The 21,628-nt window shown below is 40.9% G+C and overlaps 1 protein-coding gene across 14 annotated transcripts in view; it reads right to left on the bottom strand.

Annotated features, from left to right (window-relative positions):
- mcph1 (microcephalin 1) overlaps positions 1-21,628 on the bottom strand; it is a 334,689-nt gene that overhangs the window by 261,546 nt on the left and 51,515 nt on the right. For 13 of the 14 annotated variants that reach the window (XM_069885232.1, XM_069885228.1, XM_069885226.1 and 10 more), the window contains 4 exons: positions 21,514-21,625; positions 19,226-19,369; positions 8,771-8,854; positions 2,419-3,645 (listed from right to left, as the gene is read on the bottom strand). In XM_069885232.1, coding sequence (XP_069741333.1) covers positions 2,419-3,645; positions 8,771-8,854; positions 19,226-19,369; positions 21,514-21,625 — 1,567 coding nt within the window. The remainder of the gene's footprint in view (positions 1-2,418; positions 3,646-8,770; positions 8,855-19,225; positions 19,370-21,513; positions 21,626-21,628) is intronic. The other variant, XM_069885238.1, reaches the window with a different exon arrangement.

The raw sequence follows: 21,628 nt of genomic DNA on the forward strand, positions 1-21,628 counted from the left end.
GACATACTTATCATTAGCCACAGTCATTAGGAACATCTGTCCTACCTGCACAATCTTTTCACTCATTTGAATGAGTTTGGGCCAACCATCAACCCGGCCAAGTGTCAATTCAGGTTAGCGACCATTGACTTTCTGTGCCGTAGAATCGACGAACACAGAGCAAAGCCACTACCGGCAAAAGTCAAGGTGATCCAGGCATTTGATAAGCCCCGCACAATTAATGGTGAACTCTCATCGCCAGTTTCTACCATAAGCGAGGCATCATGTGCTCCCTCTTTGCCCTGGAGTCAGGCAAGGGATGTCACTTGGGATGAAGAATTGTCGGCATCATTTGAAAATGCCAAGGAAGCACTAGCTAATGCTGCAATGCTGGTCCACCCAAGAACGGGTATCCCAACAGTGGATACGTCCAGTACAGCAGTAGGAGGTGTTTGAACAGTACATCTGTGGGTATTGGAAACCATTGGCTTTCTTTAGCAAGCACCTAAGACCACCAGAATTCAAGTACAGTGCTTTTGATCAAGAATTGTTGGCAATGTACCTAGCTAGCAGACACAAGCTGCTTACATTTGCCTTCACTAAGGTATCAGATCCATGGTCGGATCATCAACAGAGACATTTATCATACATTTCTGAGTTCACGATGGCCATCGAACACATTTCAGGAAAGGCCAACGTAGTGGTAGATGCACGGTCTCGCCTAGCCATACAATCCATGCAGACCTTAGCCCAAGGGGTGGGCTATGTTGCGTTTGTGAAAGCACAACAGGCAAACAAAGAAATTCCACATTACAGAACAGCAGACTCAAACCTGCAGGTGGAAGAAATTCTGGTCGACCCAGGGGTGCTCAAACTCCTGTATGACATATATACATGTCATCCTTGCCCAATTGTTCCGGAGGCAGCAGGTATTTTACGCAGTACACGAGTTGGCATATCCATCGATCAGAATGACTGTCCGGATGGTTGCCAACAGATTTGTGTGGCATGGCCTTCGAAAACAGGTCAGCAATTGGGTGAAAACATGCATTCGTTGCCAGTCGTCCAAAGTCCAGCAACACACGAAAGCCCCACAATTTTTTGAGCCAACATATCGGAAGTTTGACCACAAACACGTGGACAATGTCGGCCACCTGCCAGTGTCACGAGGTTCCCGTTTTCTTCTCACTATAGAGGATCAGGCCACAAGGTGGCCAGAGACGGTTCCACTGGCAGGCATGACTTCCGACACCTGCGCTAGGGCCCTCATTTCCACATTTTGGTCTGCCAGCACACATTAGATCTAACAGGGGCGCTCATTTCCACATTTTGGTCTGCCAGCACACATTAGATCTAACAGGGGTGCTCAATTCACATCAAGCCTGTGGTCCGCAATGGCCACCCTACTTGGGACCAAGTTACACCACGTAACCGTGTACCACCCACAATCCAAATTCCATGGGCATTTGAAATTGGCCCTTATGGCGCGTCTGCAGGGACCTAACTGGATTGATGAATTGCCGAGGGTACTCTTGGGCATACGAACAGCACCCAAGGACGATATAGGTGTCTCGTCGTCAGAGCTGGGCTACGGCACACCCTTGATGGTTCCAGAAGAATTTGTATCAGACTCACGAAGACGGGAGGAGACGCCCGCAGAGGTCCAAAGCAAGCTCCATGAGAAGCTCAGTTCTTTAGCGCCCACACTGCCATTGCAACACGGTCAGGCAGGATTGCAAGTACGTTTTCATACAGAAAGGAGCACACCGAGCACCATTCCAGCATCCGTATGAGGGACCCTTTGAGGGACAAAGACGCAATAGTTCGACATACATTTTGGACATCGGAGAGGAAGCTTTTGCAATTGACCACCTCACACTTGCACGTCTGGACATCAACTTACCAATGTATACATCAACTCAACAACATGTACAGCGATTTCACAATGCGTACACCTATGTCAATAGTAGCTCAGTATAGAATACTTCGCTACAGTTGAAGTAAAATAGCAAACTACAATAGTGTCAACTAAATTAAGTATTCAGTTTGTTTTGTTGCTCAGGTTTCCTGAATTCCTCTGTTAAAACCTTGTAATCCAATTTTCAATTTTTTTCCTTCAGTTAATGGAAACTTTCAGTTTTGGATTCTGCGCAGTTCTCTGAAATGTCCTTTCAAATCGAGGTCATAAAATACCTCACATGCTGAGTACTAAAATTCTAAATTTAAAATAAACACTTAAAATGTTGACTAGGAACTCCTTTGATTGAGATCCTGGAATTTTAAAAGGTTGGATGAAGAGATTTTTTAATTTTAATCACAATAACTTTAAACCATTATTGTGATCACACTGATGGAGTTCAGTTTGGTTAACATCTTTTGAATGAGATAAGGAATCATCTTTATTGTTTTGAGAAAAGTAGAACCAAACTTGTCACATACTTTGTCTGCGTCCACTCTGATGGTTGCCATCCAATTCACTATCATCACTTGGCAATTTTAAAAGGTTCTTGGGCAATTTGTCATCTTCATGGCACTTAACTGTTTCTTCCTCAATTTCTTTCTGATTCATTTGATCAGAGGAAGTTTGTGTTTCAAAGCAAAACTGGGAAGATATTTTTGTGTCATTATCGGATTGAGAAAGACAAGTTAAGGCAGAGTCAGTTGAAAGAAAGTCCAGTCTTTTCCCTTCATGACTCTGGTGCAACTCTTTTCTCTCAATCACACCAGTTCCAAATTCCAATTTACCAAGAAAATCTTTAAATTCCTTCACGTGAGATTTCCTTCTCTTCCGAGCATCAGCAGCATCTGGTTTTTTGCCATTCGCAGCTTCATTATTACAAGTTTCAGTGCTTCTTGCCCTTTTGTTTCTATCTGCAGAGTTTTGTGGATCAATTTCTTGCCATTTTCTCTTTTGTTTAACACTTTCAAAAATAATGGAAGGCGGACTTGGTGATTTGGGTGGAAGTACACCCAAGGAAGATTTTGGATTCTTTTGACGATTCAGATCAACGGAAAAAAAGAAGTCCTCAAACACCAATCTGTCCTCTTCAATAGGGGAAACTTGCCTTGTATTATGGAATTTATTTGCTTCCGATAGATCATTTCTAGTTGATGTTAAACAATTAAATTGGTCCTTACATAACTTCGCTTTTTTCTTTGAGTTCAATTGATCTTGTCTGGTTATCGTGGAAACATTCGCCTTCAGAGGAGATGCATAACTTTTAGAATGTTCATGAGATACAAAATCAGCTTCTGATTTTGAATAACAATTTTTTACACCCATAGACTCAACTGGAGGAGAAGACTGTTCATTTTTGTTGCTTTGTGCATTATTGAGTTTTGGGTCTGATGCTGCATTGTTCAAAGCTTCCTCACTTTCTGCACAATAATTTTTGTTCACTTTCCCACTGCATGAGCTGACTGATGTTTTACATTGACTGAGTGAAGACGGGACACTTTTCCTCCTCAGAAATTGTAATTTCATTTCAGAAATAGCTTTCTTTCTTCTTTGCAGTGAACTTTTGATCTTTGTATCCTGTGATGATTTTATTGAATGGATTCCTTGTGTAACAGGGTCTGTCCTGGAATGTTGATCTATCTGTCCTTCATGATTATCTCCAGAAGTAGAATTAATTGATGCACATCCTGAATCTATTTCATTCTCTTCTGCAACAAAACAAAATAAACTTTATTTTGGATGCACCAGAGCCATGAAAAAGCAAACAGATTATAAAAAGTAGCAATTGTACGACTAAATAGTGGCAAGGCAGCAAAACAGAACTGGTGTAAAACATGTTAAAAAACTAGCCCCTTTTCCAGTAAACCACCCTTGTGAAGAGTTTACCCACATTCTTCATCTCTATGTTCTGTTAATTTGCTGTACCGTCTCTCGCAGAACGCAAGTTTATCTGAACTTAAACCATCATCCAGCTGGTGACTACGCATTTCATTCGACTAACCTCCTTATACTGGCTTCGTGTCTATCTGCGCAAATAGTGGTCCATTATCGGGACAAATACTGCAGTCAAATGCAAAAAAAGTTGTCCACTTTAATGGTAGGAACAGAATAACATCTGAGGTTCTACCAAACTAACACCAACAAAAGAGATGGCAAATGGTGGAACTGAGAATAGAAAACAAGAACTCAACAGGTGAAGGGAAAGGAATTTGTCAACATTTTGAGCCAAGAACCTACATCTTGAACCTGAAGGGAAAGAGTAGAGAAGGAATATATCCACTGTGAAGAGAGGTGGATGGAAAGAGGCAGAAGTCAGAGTAGGAGTGGGTGAGAAAATTCAAGTGAAACACCGAAGTCTGCAGATACTGTGATTATAATAAAAACAAAATACTGGAGGAACTCAGCTGGTCTTTTCAGCATCCATAGCAGACGAAGATGTATCATTGTCTCCTATGAACGCTGAAAAGACCAGCCAAGTTCTTCCAGCATTTCAGAGAAAATTAAAGGCTGGACAAACTTAAATTGTTTTCTCTGCATTGGAGGCTGAGGGCCACAAATACAGTAAAACCCCTGTTATCTGGAATTCAAGCAATAGGCAACCTAAAGCCATGGGCAAAACTTTTTTTTAAATGAAAATAAATAAATGAATAAATTGAACTATTTTTGACGGGCAATTTCTTTGAGGGGTGCTGGACAAAGTGGCAACTTGGTCTTCCTTACTGTTGACAAAGTTAAAGAAATCCATGCATGTTACATTCTAAATGTAGTATTACATAATAATGGAACCTTTACCTTTAAATTGACATTAAGGTCAGCATGGACAAAGGCTGAAAGGTCTCTTCCTGTACTGTAGCATATTTTATGTAAAATTTAAATGACAGATAACTGCAAACTCAAAGTCAACCTGGCAGCCTCAACAAAAGCAAGTCAACTGTTTAGTTCCTCCAAAATAGAGGAGACCAACACCAGTGAGCATTGAATGCAATATTCAGTTGGTTGGCTGTTGAATTGCTGCTTCACTAGGAAGGACCATTTGATAGAAGGGAAGAGCACGTGTTGTATTTCTTGTGGTTGAGATAGAGAATGCCCAAAAGAGGGAGAGTTGTTGGGAGATGGCAGCAACAATTCATTTAGAAGCAAAAGCTTGTGTTAATGGGAAATGGCATTTATATTCTTGTATAATTTGAAATGAACAACAGTGGCAAAGGAAAAAGAAGAGGAGTTCATTAAGTAATTTATGAGAACTTTAACAAAGCATTTTGAACCCAACAAGAAGGGAAGAGCTGCATCTTTTTTTAAAAAATGAACATTTCTGCTGTGATCCTAATGGGGGAAGTGATATGCAATAGTATAAAAAAAATGAACCAACATGTTCAAAAAGTGTTGAAGACAAATCAACATTAGCAGAGGTAACAAAAAAGTTTTTTTTTCAACTGGACATTCTCATAATGGGGAGAACAAGGGCATCCAAAGCTGCAGCAGATGACAGGAGTGAAAGAGAAAATGAGAGAGAAGGCTTGGTTCAATGGTAAAGTTGATAAGGTATAGAAGGCATGGAAAAAAAATAGAAAGGAGGGGCAAAGTGACTAGATTCATTGCCAACATCACTACAAACAAAAAAACAAGATGTAATCCAAAGGAAAGATAGAACCAAAATCAAGATGTTGTTATTGGAGATGGAATAGCATGAATTGTAAATTAGAACACGGAAGATAAAGCTCTATTCCTTGATACTATGCATCATTGTGGCAGTGTGGGAGATCAAAGCAGGAGTGGAAAAGAAAATTAAAAAGCACAAATTACTACCGACATTGCCTTTACGAGAAAAAAGAACGCTGCCTGTGTCAGTTAGGGGAGAGTTAGCTGTGATAGGGAAAAGCATAGTTAGTGACATACAAGATACTTCCCTGAAGGAGACAGGTGGAAAGGATGGATACCCTAACCACCGTCTTCCTACCTCAATGAGTCTGAGAACATGACAAAAATAACTATAACATCTATTTAAACCCTATACTTGCAGCTCAGTGAACATCAAATTGAATATTAGAGGCAATTCAAAAATAGTTAATTGGCACAATAAATTATGAACCAATAAATAATAGTTAAAAGGCAACAAGTAAATTACCGTATATAACCATATAACCACTTACAGCACAGATCAGGCCAGTTCGGCCCTACTAGTCCATGCCGTAACAAATTCCCTCCTCCTAGTCCCTCTGACCAGCACCCAGTCCATACCCCTCCAGTCCTCTCCTCTCCATGTAACAACTATCCAGTCTTTCCTATTCCAATGATCCCACCTCAACCACATCTGCCAGAAGCTCATTCCACATCCCTGCCACACTTTGCGTAAAGAAATTTCCCCTCATGTTCCCCTTATAATTTTCCCCCTTCAATCTTAAACCATGCCCTCTAGTTTGAATCTCCCCCACTCTTAATTGAAAAAGCCTATCCACATTTACTCTGTCTATCCCTTTTAAAATCTTAAACACCTCTATCAAGTCCCCCCTCAATCTTCTACGCTCCAGAGAAAAAAGCCCTAGTCTGTTCAACCTTTTCCTGTTTCTCAAACCTTGAAATCCTGTCAACATTCTTGTGAAACTTCTCTGCACTCTCTCTATTTTGTTTATATCTTTCCTATAATTTGGTGACCAAAACTGTACACAGTACTCCAAATTTGGCCTCACCAATGCCTTGTACAATTTCATCATAACCTCCCTACTCTTGAATTCAATACTCCGATTTATGAAGGCCAACATTCCAAATGCCTTCTTCACCACACCATCTACCTCTAGCTTGAGGAGCAGGCTTGTTGGTGACTGACAAGTCCGATGCGGGACAGGCAGACACGGTTGCAGCGGTTGCAAGGGAAAACTGGTTGGTTGGGGTTGGGTGTTGGGTTTTTCCTCCTTTGTCTTTTGTCAGTGAGGTGGGCTCTGCGGTCTTCTTCAAAGGAGGTTGCTGCCCACCGAACTATGAGGCACCAAGATGCACAGTTGGAGGTGATATCAGCCCACTGGCGGTGGTCAATGTGGCAGGCACCAAGAGATTTCTTTAAGCAGTCCTTGTACCTCTTCTTTGGTGCACCTCTGTCTCGGTGGCCAGTGGAGAGGTCACCATAGAACACGATCTTGGGAAGGCGATGGTTCTCCATTCTGGAGACGTGACCCACCCAGCGCAGTTGGGTCTTCAGCAGCGTGGATTCGATGCCTGCGGACTCTGCCAGCTCGAGTACTTCGATGTTGGTGATGAGGTCATTCCAATGAATGTTGAGGATGGAGCGGAGACAGCACTGATGGAAGCGTTCTAGGAGCTGTAGGTGATGCCGGTAGAGGACCCATGATTTGGAGCCGAACAGGAGCGTGGGTATGACAATGGCTCTATACATGCTGATCTTTGTGTGTTTCTTCAGGTGGTTGTTTTTCCAGACTCTTTTGTGTAGTCTTCCAAAGGCTTGAGGGTACTATTTACCATAACTCCTAAATCCTTTTGTTGCTCTGCACATCTCAATAGCCTACCATTTAATGCATATGACCTATTTAGATGTGCCTTTCCAAAATGTAACACCTCACACTTATCTGTATTAAATTCCATCAGCCATTTCTCAGCCCACACCTCCAGCCTTCCTAAATCACCTTTTAATCTACAGTAATCTTCCTCACTGTCCACAACACCACCAATTTTTGTATCATCCGCAAACTTGCTTATCCAATTCTCCAGATCGTTAATATATATATAACAAACAATAGTGGACCCAGGACCGATCCCTGCGGAACTCCACTAGTCACCGGCCTCCAATTGGACAAACAATTTTCTACCACTACTCTCTGACACCTCCCATCCAACCATTGCTGAATCCATTTCACTACCTCCTTATTTATACCTAATTCCTCTACCTTTTTTCCTAACCTCCTGTGGGGAACTTTGTCAAAAGCTTTACTGAAGTCTAAATAGACAACATCCACAGCTTTCCCTTCATCAATCTTATTCGTAACCCCCTCAAAAAACTCTATAAGGTCTGTCAAGCATGATCTACTCCTGACAAAACCATGCTGATTACTCCCTATCAATCCCTGTACCTCCAAATATTTGTAAATACCATCCCTCAGAACACTTTCCATCAACTTGCCCACCACAGACGTCAGACTCACGGGCCTATAATTCCCAGGTTTACATTTACATATGTCAGCATACAAGAGAACCTCTAGAATTTCCATTTAAAATGTTGGTTTTGAGCTCTACTCACTGGATAAGACTATCCCAAGCCTGGCAATGGAGTGATGCTGTCACAATATTTTAAAAGCAAATTACCCAGTAAAGGCTTAAATTATACTCGCATATTTTAAAATACAACAGCATTGGCTCCTTTAACAGGTCATTTGAAGCCTGCACAGAGCCAACAGCAGTCAGACTGGGTGGATGGACCCCACGGGGGAGCCCCAAGACTTTGCAGTCAAGGTTCGAATTTTATACCAGGCTTACAAGATGACCCTTGCTTTTGGGGTGACATTTTGGAAGATTCAAATACCATCTTTTTATACTGACATGTACAGTATTTGAAGAAAAAAAACTGAGGAATATAAAAAGCACAGAATGAGGCTTGTGCAGAGAAAGAAGAGTGGAGCTTATCTAAAGAACCAGCAAAAGGCATAGGAGGATGAAATGGTCTCCGGCCATGCAAGAATTCAAATTGCTACAAAATCTTGTCTCATAAGGTCAAACTTTTATAACAACAGTACGACTCAAAAAAACATTTCCCATCACAGGCACACAAGATTAATTCAAGATCAATAAAATTCAAGAAGTTCAAGTCTTATCTTTTATTCCACTTGCCTCCAAACAATACTGATGATGGAGAATCCCCAAGAGTTGGATGGCAAGGAGAGATGACAGAAGCTTCCATTGTCAACTGAGAAGCTGAGGGAAGATTAGAAATATTTACATTAGTCATGGCAATTTAGAACAGTCAAAGCCATCTCAGTTTATGCAAAACCAACACACCAATAGATGCATATAGCAGAAACATAACCAATTCAGTTAAAAGTAACTCACAGGCAACAAAGAAAGCTAGGGCATTTCACATTACCGATATATTGATTTAAGGATTGATGAATTGAATATAGAAATACTTTTATGCTATTGGGCTTCTAAAGCATAGCTTGCTGTAAAAGCTGATGTTTATCATAAACTCTTACAATTTTTTTGAATAAACTACCCTCAATACCTTGCTCAACAAAAATTCTGCCTGTTTGGTAGGAAATCATATGATTGGCACTTTTTTTAGGGTGTTACGAGCCCAAAGGACCCCAAAACCCAGCTGCAATAGACATTCACCAAGACAAGTGGTTTGTTATTTTTAATCAACTTTAAACATGAAAAAAGAAACAAACTTTAACTTAACATATGTAATGTGTGTGTAAATTTAATAAAAGTTCTTTGGTTCACAGTTCAATCTCATTTCTCCTTCTTCCAACTTCTCTGGATGCAGGCAATTCTTAAACTGTGCACAGAATTTAACATGTATCAAGTTCACCAGGCTTTGGTGCTTGAAAGGTAAATGTTTACCACTCAGGAAGGTTCTTGTAGGGTTTGCAAAGAGTGGTTTGTTGTTCCAGGATTTCCATAAGTGAGGTACCACCATAAGTCACCTCAATGTCTCGCTGATGAAACTTGCCCCATCAGGGTTTTCCAGATGGTAACTTCTTTCTTCAAGCTACCACAGAGTTCCATTCCTCTTATTCCATGAGAAACATCAGACAGATAGCACTTCCAGCCATCCACCGCTCTGGAACTTTCTGTTTCCAACCAGCTCTTCCTGGCTTGTTTTAGCCGTGACTGTTCAGTCTCTTTTCAGTATCACACACATTAGCTGAGAGGCCTTCTCTTCTCTCTCTCTCTCCCCCCCACCCCCCCACCGCAATTGCCACTGCCAGAAAGTCCATGTGACTCTCTCATTTGCAAAACCCACACCCTTCTTCAGCAAACAGGAGTTCTCCTCCTTAATCAAGATGTTGTCTTAGATAAACAAAACCCAGGAGTGACCTTTCTGTCAGCACTTTGCAGAAAAGTACTTGTAGCCAGTTTGTCTCCTTCAAAACAATGGTCTTTAATTTTATGACGTCAGTTCAATTAGCACCTACTTGTGAAATGCACATCACATTCTCCAGATATCCTGCAATGTTATCGAATACGAATTCTTCAGTCTTTCAAATAAGATCTATTTTAAAATGTGTGTATGTATGTAACCCACTAATCTTACCAAAATCCCAAATACTTATAATCCATTACAAGGGATGTACAGAACGAGACCCATAAAAATGGCCATTCAGAATAAAAGAATAATTAAAAAAGATCAAGATAATTGAGCCCACAAGTCTTCCAAATTGTTAGATTATAAACTTTATAGACACATTAAGAAGCAAGCTCCTCTGAAGTACTAATATTCCACATGGTGAACCAACATTCAACAGCAAATTGACCAATAATTTTACCAAAACTTTATTGTCATTGATATGAAAATACTCAGAAAAATGAAATTCAATTGAAGTAAACACCAGTTTCAATGACAGGATGGCAGAAGAGATAATCGTATAGCAACTTACAGTACAGAAACAGGCCATATCGGCCCTTCTCGTCTGCACCAATTTAAGTGAAAGTTCACTAGTTCCATTTACCCACTCCTATGCCCATAACCCTCCAACCTCCTCACATCCACATACTCATCTAGCCTCCTCTTAAATTACAGAATTGACCCTGCCGCAACTACTTCTTCCGGTAGATCATTCCACTCAGTGAAGAAGCATCCTCTTATATTACTCCTAAAGTTTTGCCCCCTAACCCTTAACTTATGACCCCTTGTACCAATCTCCCTTACCCTCAGGAGAAAGAGCCTAATCACATATTCCTTTCATAATTTTAAATACCTCTATCAAATCCCCTCTCAACCTTCTATGCTCCAACGAATGAACTCCCAGTCTACTTAATCTTTCTCTCTATTCAAGATGCTGCAATCCAGACAACATTTTTGTAAACCTTCTTTGCACCCTCTCTACCTTATTTATATCCTTCCTATAATTTGGAGACCAGAACTGCACCCAATACTCCAAACTTGGCCTCACTAAAGCCTTAAACAGTCTCAACATCACTTCACAGCCAGCATACCAAAAGCTTTCTTCACCACCCCATCTACATGGGAATCTACTTTCAAGGAACACTGAACCATTATTCCAAGATCCCTCTGTTCCTCTGCATTCCTCAATGCCCTCCCCTTCACTGCATATGTCCTATTTTGGTTATTCTTCCCAAAATTAAGCACCTCACACTTATTGACATTAAAATTCCATCTGCCACCTTTCAACCCACTTTTCCAAATAGTCCAAATTCTTCTGTAGTCCATGAAAACTCTCTTCACTATCCACAACTCCCCCTATTTTTGAATCGTCCGCATATTTACTCACCCAATTTACCATCCTGTCATCTAAATCATTAATATAAATGACGAACAACAAAGGACCCAACACCAATCCTGAGGCACACTGCTTGTCACCGGCCTCCATCCTGACAGACAGTTGTCCACCACGACTCTCTGGTGCCTATCCTCCAACCACCACTGAACCCATCTGACTATCTCTATATTAATCCCAAGAGATTGAACCTTTTTCACTAACCTTCCATCCGGAACCTTATCAAAAGCCTTACTAAAATCCAAAAAGAACACATCAATTGCACTACCTTCATCAACCTTTCTGGTCACATCTTCAAAAAATTCAACAAGATTTGTCAAGCACGATTTTCCCTTCACAAACTCATGTTTGGTGTCCTTAATCAATCCCTGCCAATCCAGATACTTATACATATTATTGCTAAGAATTCCTTCCATTAATTTCCCCACCATCGATGTCAAACTTACTGGCCAATAGTTGCTTGGCCTACACCTTGCGCCCTTTTTAAGGGTGGTTAGTACTGTACCTCTAAGTTCCCTGGACTTCATATACAAGGATCTCTCCTGGTGTCAGCACATCGAGGCAACCATAATTCGATTTTATTATCAACTGATCGTACATATACAATGGAAGAAACAGAGAACGTCTAGACCATTGTGCACACACAAAAACACAATACAGTCTCCCAGACTGTGGGAAGAAGCTATTCCCCAACCTGATGACCCTGATTTTGATGCTCCTGTGGTTTCTTGAAGGGAGTGGGTTGAAGATACTGTACACTGGATGGAAAACATCTTCTGGAATTCTTTGAGACCTATTTAGAGAGCGCTCACAATAAATGCCATCTATGGAGGAAAGGGAGGCTCCAATGATCCTATCTGCCAATCCTCCATATAGGCCTGGTCTGATACTTTGCAGCTTCCACACCACACAATGATAACGCCAGAAAGGACACTCTCATTTGTGTTCCTGCAAAAGGTTATCAAGATGGGGGCCAGTAGTCTTGCTCTCCTCAGCCTCCTTAGGAAGTGTAGGTGCTGTTGTGCCTTACTGACTAATGAGGTGATTCAAGTCCAGAATAGTCATCCCTTGTATGCATGCCAAGGAACTTTATGCTTTCCAATCTCTCCACGACAGAACCGTTGATGTGGAGTGGTCAACCTTTGTCCTTCTGAAGTCCACAATCATCTCCATTGTCTTGTCCATATTGAGACTCAAGTTGCTGTTCTCACACCATTTTACAAGCATTTCAATCACCTCTTTGTAACCTGAATCATAACTTCTGCTGATGAGGCCAACTACTCTTGAATCATTCACAAACTTGATGATTGTTTGAAATGAATCTGGCAGTGTAGTCATGAATCAGCAGCATGAACAATAATGGGCTGAAAACACAGCTCTGAGTGCCAATCAGGATAGACTGAGGTCTTTCCGTCAAGAAGTACAGAATCCAGTTGCAGAGAAGGGTGTTAAGTCCCAGTTTGTCCACCAGCCTCTGAAGTATGATCATATTAAACACAAAGTTGAAATCAATGAACAACAGCCTGGCATCTGAGGCATCAGTTTCTTGGTGGGTCAGGATGGAGGGTCGTGATTTTGCATCATATCTATGGACCAGTTTGGAAGGCAATCAAATTGGAACAGATCCAACATAACTGGAAGATGCACTTTGATGCATTCCATCACAAGCCGCTCAAAGCACTTTATGACCATAGACATTGTTACATAGACAGTAACCATTTCCTGTTATGTCCAAAGCCACATCCAGGTGTCCATCAACATCGAGGCACCACCCAGCCTCTCCAGCCTGCAAATCAGGTGTTAGCCACCAGCCAGAGCACGCCCTCCCATTGGCCAGTCCACTACCTCACAGCCCCTGCTGAGCAGGGCAAGTTATAAAATTCCAGCACCTCAATTTCACTTCCTCTTTGGCATGAGTTTGCAACCCCTTAAGCTAACCAAGGGTATCACCTTAGACACAGCCAATACCGGCAATCCCTTAAGCTAACCAGGGTATCACCTTAGACACAGCCAATACTGGCATTGTTGCCACACTCCCAATGATCAGGGGTATGGGAGTGTGTATATCCCTGTAGCTAGCCCATGTGTAGGCACGTGGTTTGGCAACCAGGCAAATTCCTTTCTTTTCATCTCCCCTCTGATAGTAGGGAGCAGCTCCCACAGCACCCCAGTCCATCAGGACCCAGCAACCGCTTTTGGTCGAGGGGAAACTTAGGGGGCATTGCCATAGACCACTACTACTCTCAGCATGCACATCCAATTTTAATGCAACTTCCAAGGAAGTGGAGTGTTACGTACACAGTAATCATCTCCTATTATGTCTAAAGCCACATCCAGCTGTCCATCAACATCGAAGCACCACCCAGCCCACCAGCCAGAGCACTCCCTCACATTGGCCAGTCCACTACCTCACAGCCCCTGCTGAGTAAGGCAAGTTATAAAACTGCAGCACCTCAATTTCACTTCCCATTTGCCATGTGTTTGCAGGTAAGGGACTAGCAACCCCTTAAACTAACCAGGGTATGTATCACAGTAGACACAGCCAATACTGACATTGTTGCTGCACTCCCAATGATCAGGGGTATGGAACTGTGTATATCCCTGTAGGTAGCCCATGTGTAGGGTACCCTGCATTGTCAGAATCCCACATTCCCGACAGGCATATTCTGGGGTCAGAAGCAGGTTCTGTTCCCCCCTCTTCTTTCCTGGAGCTGCTTCTGATTGGGTGTAGCTTCCAACTGCTTGTAAATTGCTAATCATTTTGCTTTGTGCTGTTAATTGCTCCTAATCTGCTACTGTGTTGTTGGGCAAGCCAGCCTGTTTGTTTCTGTGTTAATAAATCCTTTTGTTATCCCTGTCTGGACTCATTTCCTTCCAAACCCCAAATGAATCTCAACACAACAGATGCCAGGGTCACTGGGCATTTCATCTGGTTTACTGCTGCTTTCTTGGGCACTGGGATGTTGGTAGCTATCTTGAAAACTACAGGAACAGTGGACTGCCATAGTGAGATGTTGTAGATGTCTGTTACGACCTCCATCAACTCAGCCACACGACCATCACCATCTGACCAGGTCAAAGCCCAAGGCATGTAACTGAAAACTCTATCAAATTTCAACAGGTGGACTGATTGTATCACAGCCTGGTTTGGAAGCTCAAATGCCCAGGAATGCAGAAGGCTACAGAAAGTGGCAAACCTTGCCCAGTCTACCATGGGCACTGATCTCCCACCCATTGAATACATGTGTCACGCAGGAAGCAGCCAACAAAGAATCCCCATCACCCTGGCCACAATCTCTTCTCACTGCTTCCTTCACGCAGAAAATATAGAAGCCTGAAATCCAGCAGTTTGAGGTTCAAGAACATTTTCCCCACCAGCTATTAGGCTCTTGCACCTCCCATACCACCCGAACTATACACTGTTGCAAAGCCTCAAATAGATCTGCCTGCACAATGGAAAGGTTATGTTTTTTGTTACCTTACTGTAAATAGAAGTTTATCTCTTTTTCTATCGCAATAATTTGTACTATAGTAATTTGTGTATCTCATGTACCTACATGGCTCCAGCAAGAAAAAAAATTGGTGCATCTGTACATTGTACTAAGACAGCAAATTCAGTAACCAGGGAGCAAAGAAACACTGCACAACAACCACATCTTTGAAGTCAAAGGGCGAGATCCTCCAGGGCACAAAACTGTTATTCTTCACCAAAGTCATTGACGTGAGAGAGAATATAACATTATGATTCAGTCAACAAAATCAATGCTGCCCTCTAGATGGAGCATACCACACAGCAAGTTCAATATTCTTTTGTCATTGCAAGCATCCAGCTAATTCATTTGGAGGTGTTTTAATGATAATGTGCTCCCTGTATTTTTACCCCAATGTTAAACAGTATTTTTTACATCATTTCTTTCCCCATCTATCATTGGTAACTAAAAGGACCAAGAGGGCTTTTGCAAATTCCTACAATTAATTCAGATCACCTGGGTTGAGTGATATTATCATTTTCACTCAAACCTGAGCACACAAAGATTATCTGTGATTAGAAATGAATTAGCAAGCAACTTTTATAAAAATGCACACAATGGAGTAGACATATGATCACGAGATGAAATAATGAACACAGGAATTTCAATGAAAGTATAAAGTTACCCAAATGAGAAAGGGATCATGAGCTATGCAATGTACGTTTCTCCATTTTAATAATTCAGGAAACCAAACAGCAGCTGTAGAAACAGCGATCCACATCCCATCTACATTGTCAATGCAGCACATCAGAATCAGAACTTATTCTCATGAGGAAGTCATGAAATTCGGTATTTTGTAGCAGCATCATAGTTGAACATTCATTTTATACCAACTTGTCGTACGTGTATCTTTATAGCTGCGCTTGCTTGTTTAAAAATAAAAGCTCCTTTTTTTATAATAGGTCAGTGAGCCTAACATCAGTAGTAAGTAAGGTATTGGAAAGTATTCGAAGAAATCTGATATACAAGTATTTGGATATACGGGACTAATTTAGGATTGTCCACAAGGCTTTGTGTGGTCAGTCATGTTTAACAAATCTTAAGAGTTTTGTTGAAGAGGTTACCAGGAAAGTTGATGGGAGGAAAGGCCATGGAAGTAAGCCTTTGACAAGGTCCCACAAGGGAGGTTGATCAGAAAGATTTAGTCACTTGGTATTCAGGAAGAAGTAGAAAATTGGATTACCGTATATACTTGTGTAATAGCCAATCCCGCATAATAATCAACCCCACTCCCCTTTTTGGCCAAAAAAATCACGGTTTTTCAGTATAATCTGTGTAAAAGTTGACCCCTTATTTTTGGCCCTGACGCCCGCCCATCCAAGCTGAGACACCGGCCACAGATCCTCACCCAAGCTGTCAGCAGGAGCTTTCGACACCCTGACCTCAGACCCTCGCCTCAGCCACCCACCCACAAGGACTCCCAATGCCCTGGTTACAGACTCTCTCTGAAGCCCAGCCAGCTGCTGGCCCATCCGAACTCACGGTGACTGGCCATAGATTCTCTTCTGAGCCCAATACGCAGACAATGGAGGTACATACCATGGTCAAAAGTATGACCTGTGTGAAAGTCGACCCCCCCCCCCCCCCCAAATTTGACCCCCAAAAATAGTCCAAAATTGCGACTATAACACTAGTGTATTTGGTAAACATCAGTTTCAGGTAAACATTTTCATAAGTCAGAGAGTAGAAGTGGGTGTTTTCGTCTCTAACTGGAGGCCTATAATTAGTTGTATGCCTCAGATATCATTGCTGAGTCCATTGATGCTCGTCATCTGTATCAACGATCTGGATGATAATGCGGTAAATTGGATCAGCAGGTTTGCAGATGACGTAAAAATTGGGGGTGATTTGGACAAGGTTTCCAAAGTTTACAGAGGAATCTTGACTAGCTGGAAAAGTGTGAATTTAATGTCGACAAGTGCAAGGTGCTGCACTTTGGGAGGACTAGCCAAGGTAGGGCATACATCATAATGTAATGGAGTCCAGAGGACTCCAAAAACCAGCAGCAATAGATATGCACCATAACATGGGGTTACTTAAACAAAAGTAGTTTTTAATTATAATTGAACAAGAAAACAGAATTAGACTTTAACTTATTAATATCAACGCACTTAACCACCCCACCACCCCACCCCCAACCATATGAAGCGCAGGTGTGTTTAATGTGTATATAAGCTGAGATAAGTTCTTTGGATCACAGTTCAATCTCACTGGTTGCAGGCAATTCTTGTACTGTGTTAGCATTAACAAAGTTCACCAGTCTTTGGTGCTTAACAGGCAAATGGTTACCACTCTGGGGGGTTCTTGCTGGTTTTCACAGAGACCCCTTTTCTAGGACATCCGCAATGATTCCTTATCAATTAGTCTTGCTGACGAAACTTGTCCCCTTCAGGGTTCTCCAGATGATCCTCCTTCTTTCAGGTCACCTCTCAGGCAGTTAGTCTTCTCCTTTGACCAGGCAGTCTTCCAAAAGTTTTCCAGCTTTGTCCTTCTACAACTGATTTCTGTCTCCTTTCTCTCAGTTTCACACCCTCCCTTTCTGAGAACAAAACTGTTCTGTTTCTGCCTGCAAAAATCACATGCTCTCCCAGGCAAGCTGTATGTTGATACTTTGTTGCTCTTTTTGCAAAAAGCTCTGCAAATATTGTGTTTTAAAATGTTTCTGTGCAACCTGCTTGAACAATTCCTCCCAAGCCATCTCTAAATACTCTGTCACAATAAATAGTAGCGCCCTGGGTGCAGTGGAACAGAGGGATCTGGGAACTCAGATGCATAATTCCACATGGAATCACAAGTAGTTAGGTTCGTAAAGAGAACATATGGCAAGTTGACTGTCATATATCAAAGTACTGAGTACAGGAATTGGGGTGTTACAGCAAATTTGCATTGGTGAGGCCAAATATGAAGTATTGTATGGTCATCAAGGTACAAAAAAATCAACAAGACTTGAAGAACTAAGTTACAGGGAAAGGTTAAATAGGTTAGGACTTTATTCCCTGTGGTGCTGGAGAATAAGCGGTAATTTGATAGAGGTATACATAATTATGAGGGGTAATGAGAGGATAAAAGCAAACAGGTTTTTTCCACTGAGGTTCATGAGTCAAGATGTAGAGGACATGGACTAAGAGAAGTGAAAAGTGAGATGTTTAGGGGAAACATTCAGGGAAATTTCTTAACCCAGAGAGTGATGAATGAGCTGCCAGCTAAATGCGAGTTCAAGTTTGAAGTTGAGAAATTTGGATAGTATAAAGATGCGTCAGGCTATGGTCCAACTGTAGGTCATTGGGATGAGGCAGAATAATTTGGAACAAACGAGATAGGCCCAAAGGCCTGGTTTTGTGTTATAGTGTTCTGTGATTCTATGGTAAGCCCTTTTCATTTGGCACCTAAATGCAAATCTAAACTGATTTTACCCAAACTACTCTTTATATTATTTAGAAACCAATTGCAATATCCCACTCAAGAAACATGAACCCAGAATGCTGTAATTCCACAGTTGGCATATACATTTGTGATTGTTATGTCATTTGAATTGTGCCCATCTTTTAGACTGCTTCAGAAGTTCCTTGCATAAAAACATAGGCAACATGCATCATATTTGTTAATCGACTCCACTTTCTCAATTAAACATATACTGGACAGAACTAAAAACAGGAAAAAAAATTATTTCAGTCACAATCGACTGAGGATTAGATCATTAAATGTTCTATCCACTGACTGGATGGGTTATGACAGCAGATGTGTGAGTCTGAAGGTTTTTATCCTCACAAGTGCCACCAATTTAGGACTCCCATCAAGTTTGAATCCTGCATCAAGTTATCCTTGCACACAGTCCACAAGCTCATTCAAGTGATGGGCAGAGAGCAAGGAACAATTGTTGATATTAAAACATGCAACTAATGTTTGCTTTATTGCTCCGACTTAAGTGGATGGAGTCACTGAGCAGGCATTTATCAAGTGCACTGACATCTTATAAATGTGAGCTCTTCTAATCGATATGCCAGCTATTATTTTTTAACAAGGTCCTGCCACCACACATAGCCTCGCCATTCTGGATTCAGGTCAGTAAGTTCAATCTCGAAATCAGATTAAGACCCTAACTAATGTTACTTTAGCTTCAAGTTTAGATTCATAGTTTCAGGAAAAATTACATCTCTTTTTAGACAATTCCATGTAAAACAGTTTCATGCTCTTCAGGGCCAATGACCACGTTAATCAGAAAGAGTACAAGTTAAATCTATATTCAATTAAGATAAAACAAACCAAGTCTGAAATTGTATGCAAAACAAATTCACCTGTCAATGAAAGGTTTTCTCTTTTCTCTTTCATTTTCTTCAATCTTTCTTCCATTCCACAGAAACGATTGAAGGGAACAGATTTAACGTTAGCACCATGATCTATAGCTTCCCCTTCAGATGAAAGTAAAGGTAGATCAGCTCCTTTGAAAATAAAAATGAAATTTAAATTGGGACAGAAAAAATAATAGATGAAATTTTTGCACTGAATGAAAGGTAGTCTTTTTTTCTTGCTGAAATCTTAAGTGATGTACAATGATTCAAGAGTTGACACATTTTGTTTCATGCGGTACACCAATAAATAATTCTATACAGCACAATGAGTGTGCATTAAGATAACTAATCTGATTCAGATTCTTTGGAGGAAAAAATACAAATTAAATGACAAGCTCTACATTCTCTTCCAGCCCTACATCATCACCTGCTGCAAATATTAATTCAATTTCCCATCAAGGATTCAAATTAGTAAAATTGATCATTCCCTGTGATTAAATTTCCAATGTTGTCAATATCCTGTAAAGCAAAGATCTCACTTTTCCACTCTTGCTCATCGATGACTCAGTACTGACTCCCTAATAGTGTCCCATACACCTGGTTGAAAAGCTGTCCGAGTTACCATCAAGATGCTATCAAATCTCTTTTCAAATTTGGCTTTGCATTATTGAGCACTCAAATGAAAGTGACCTTCAAAATAAGGCATCTTCAACTACTGATCGATTAACAAGGTTAGAGAATTGGTTTTAACTTTTAAAAAAAGACTGGTTTTGAATTTTTCACTTTCATTTTGAATTCGCTTGATATTGCGGCGTAAAATTTTTTATCCTTCTTGTCATGGTAAAAATGCATCAAAAGGCTGGTCAAAATTTAAATAGACAACTTATATTGTGCTGATATGGTGGCTTTGTACCATACGTCATTGAGTTGCCACAGAAGTGAAGAAAATAAAACAACTGAACTGATTTGTCTCCCTGCTTTTGCAGACCTCAGCCAGTCAGCATCACACTGGTTCAGCATGTTGGCGCAAATTCTACTGTCAAATTGCGACCAACTTAAGAATCTCTATGGGTGACAGATTTTAACTTCCTTCGATCTCACACTTTTCTCCCCATGCTATATATACGCTTCATTCCTTAAATGATGACCACTACTCACAGGACTATCAACACTCCACACATCTGCCACAGATACCTCTTCTACAACTGCAAGATGCATCATTTGCTAATACTGGCTGTTCCTAAAATCCACATGTCCACCATTTGCCTGTTCTCCCTCCTTACTGTGCCCAGTGGGTCTTAAATTATTCATCAAAACCTTGTTCTCTAATTTGTTCCAGCCGAGACCAAACCATTTTCTACTTCAAATCTAACTCCCCCCTACTCCAAAACCCAATGAGAGCAGAACAATGCTGAAGCTTTTCTTAAAAATCATCCTTGGCATTGACATCCAAATACTCTTTCAGTGATTTTCTTCTAGTTTTTCTCAGTCTACTCTTCATTAAAACAATATTGACTGACAGAACCCCCAACCTGAGCATGTTCTAACCATCCCATAATCCTTATTTGATCATCTGCTCATTAAATCAGAGAACTGTTGTGATTTCTTGTACCGAATTTGCTGTCAATCATTTATATTAAATGAAAGTTCTTGCTGCTGGGACACTATTGAGCAAATAATACCAGTCTATGCAACAACTTACTGGAAATTTACACGCAAACTTGATCTCTAAACAGTCCAATCTTTATATTCACCTGCAAGTTCCTGCTCAATTACAAAACTACTACCCCAAGCTTCAACAGCATGCCATCAACCTTTTGGTATCTGGCATCCTTCGTTACTATTAAATCACGATCCTACAAAACAAAATTTCAAGCATGTTCCACATTGACCAGCTTTTTCTGCCTGAGGAATTACTTCCACCCAAGCCAAGACGAGAGTTTAATTCTTCCTCCACTGTACTCAGCAACATTTCTCCCTTGTCACACTTATCTGGTGCAAATACTCAAGGCTTTCTTCACAATGTTTCAGATTAGACAATACTTCCCAACATCTCTTCCTTGCACTCATTTTCATTCTTTATTGTACATGGAACTTCTTCCTTCTCACTATTATGCACCACCACTTTTACCTTTTCACCATGAGGTTTTCCCTCTACCTTACTCAGTTTAACCCAAAAACTATTTAGCCTCTATCCGCTGACCTCACCCAGAAAATTTGCCTGATTTATTTATAGAGGCAACAAAACAGCATTGACGACAAAACAGTTCAATTCTGTTTTACTTAAAACTCACCAGTGGTTCTTTTCAAATCTAGTTCCTGAATCATTTGATCCAACTTTTTCTGCAGCCTCTTGTCGTTTTCTGGTGTCTTTGGGATGAAGTCCTTGGGTTTCATACATCGGTGCTG

This window comes from Narcine bancroftii, chromosome 6, assembly GCF_036971445.1.
Source record: "Narcine bancroftii isolate sNarBan1 chromosome 6, sNarBan1.hap1, whole genome shotgun sequence".
NCBI classification, from domain to species: Eukaryota; Metazoa; Chordata; class Chondrichthyes; order Torpediniformes; family Narcinidae; genus Narcine; species Narcine bancroftii.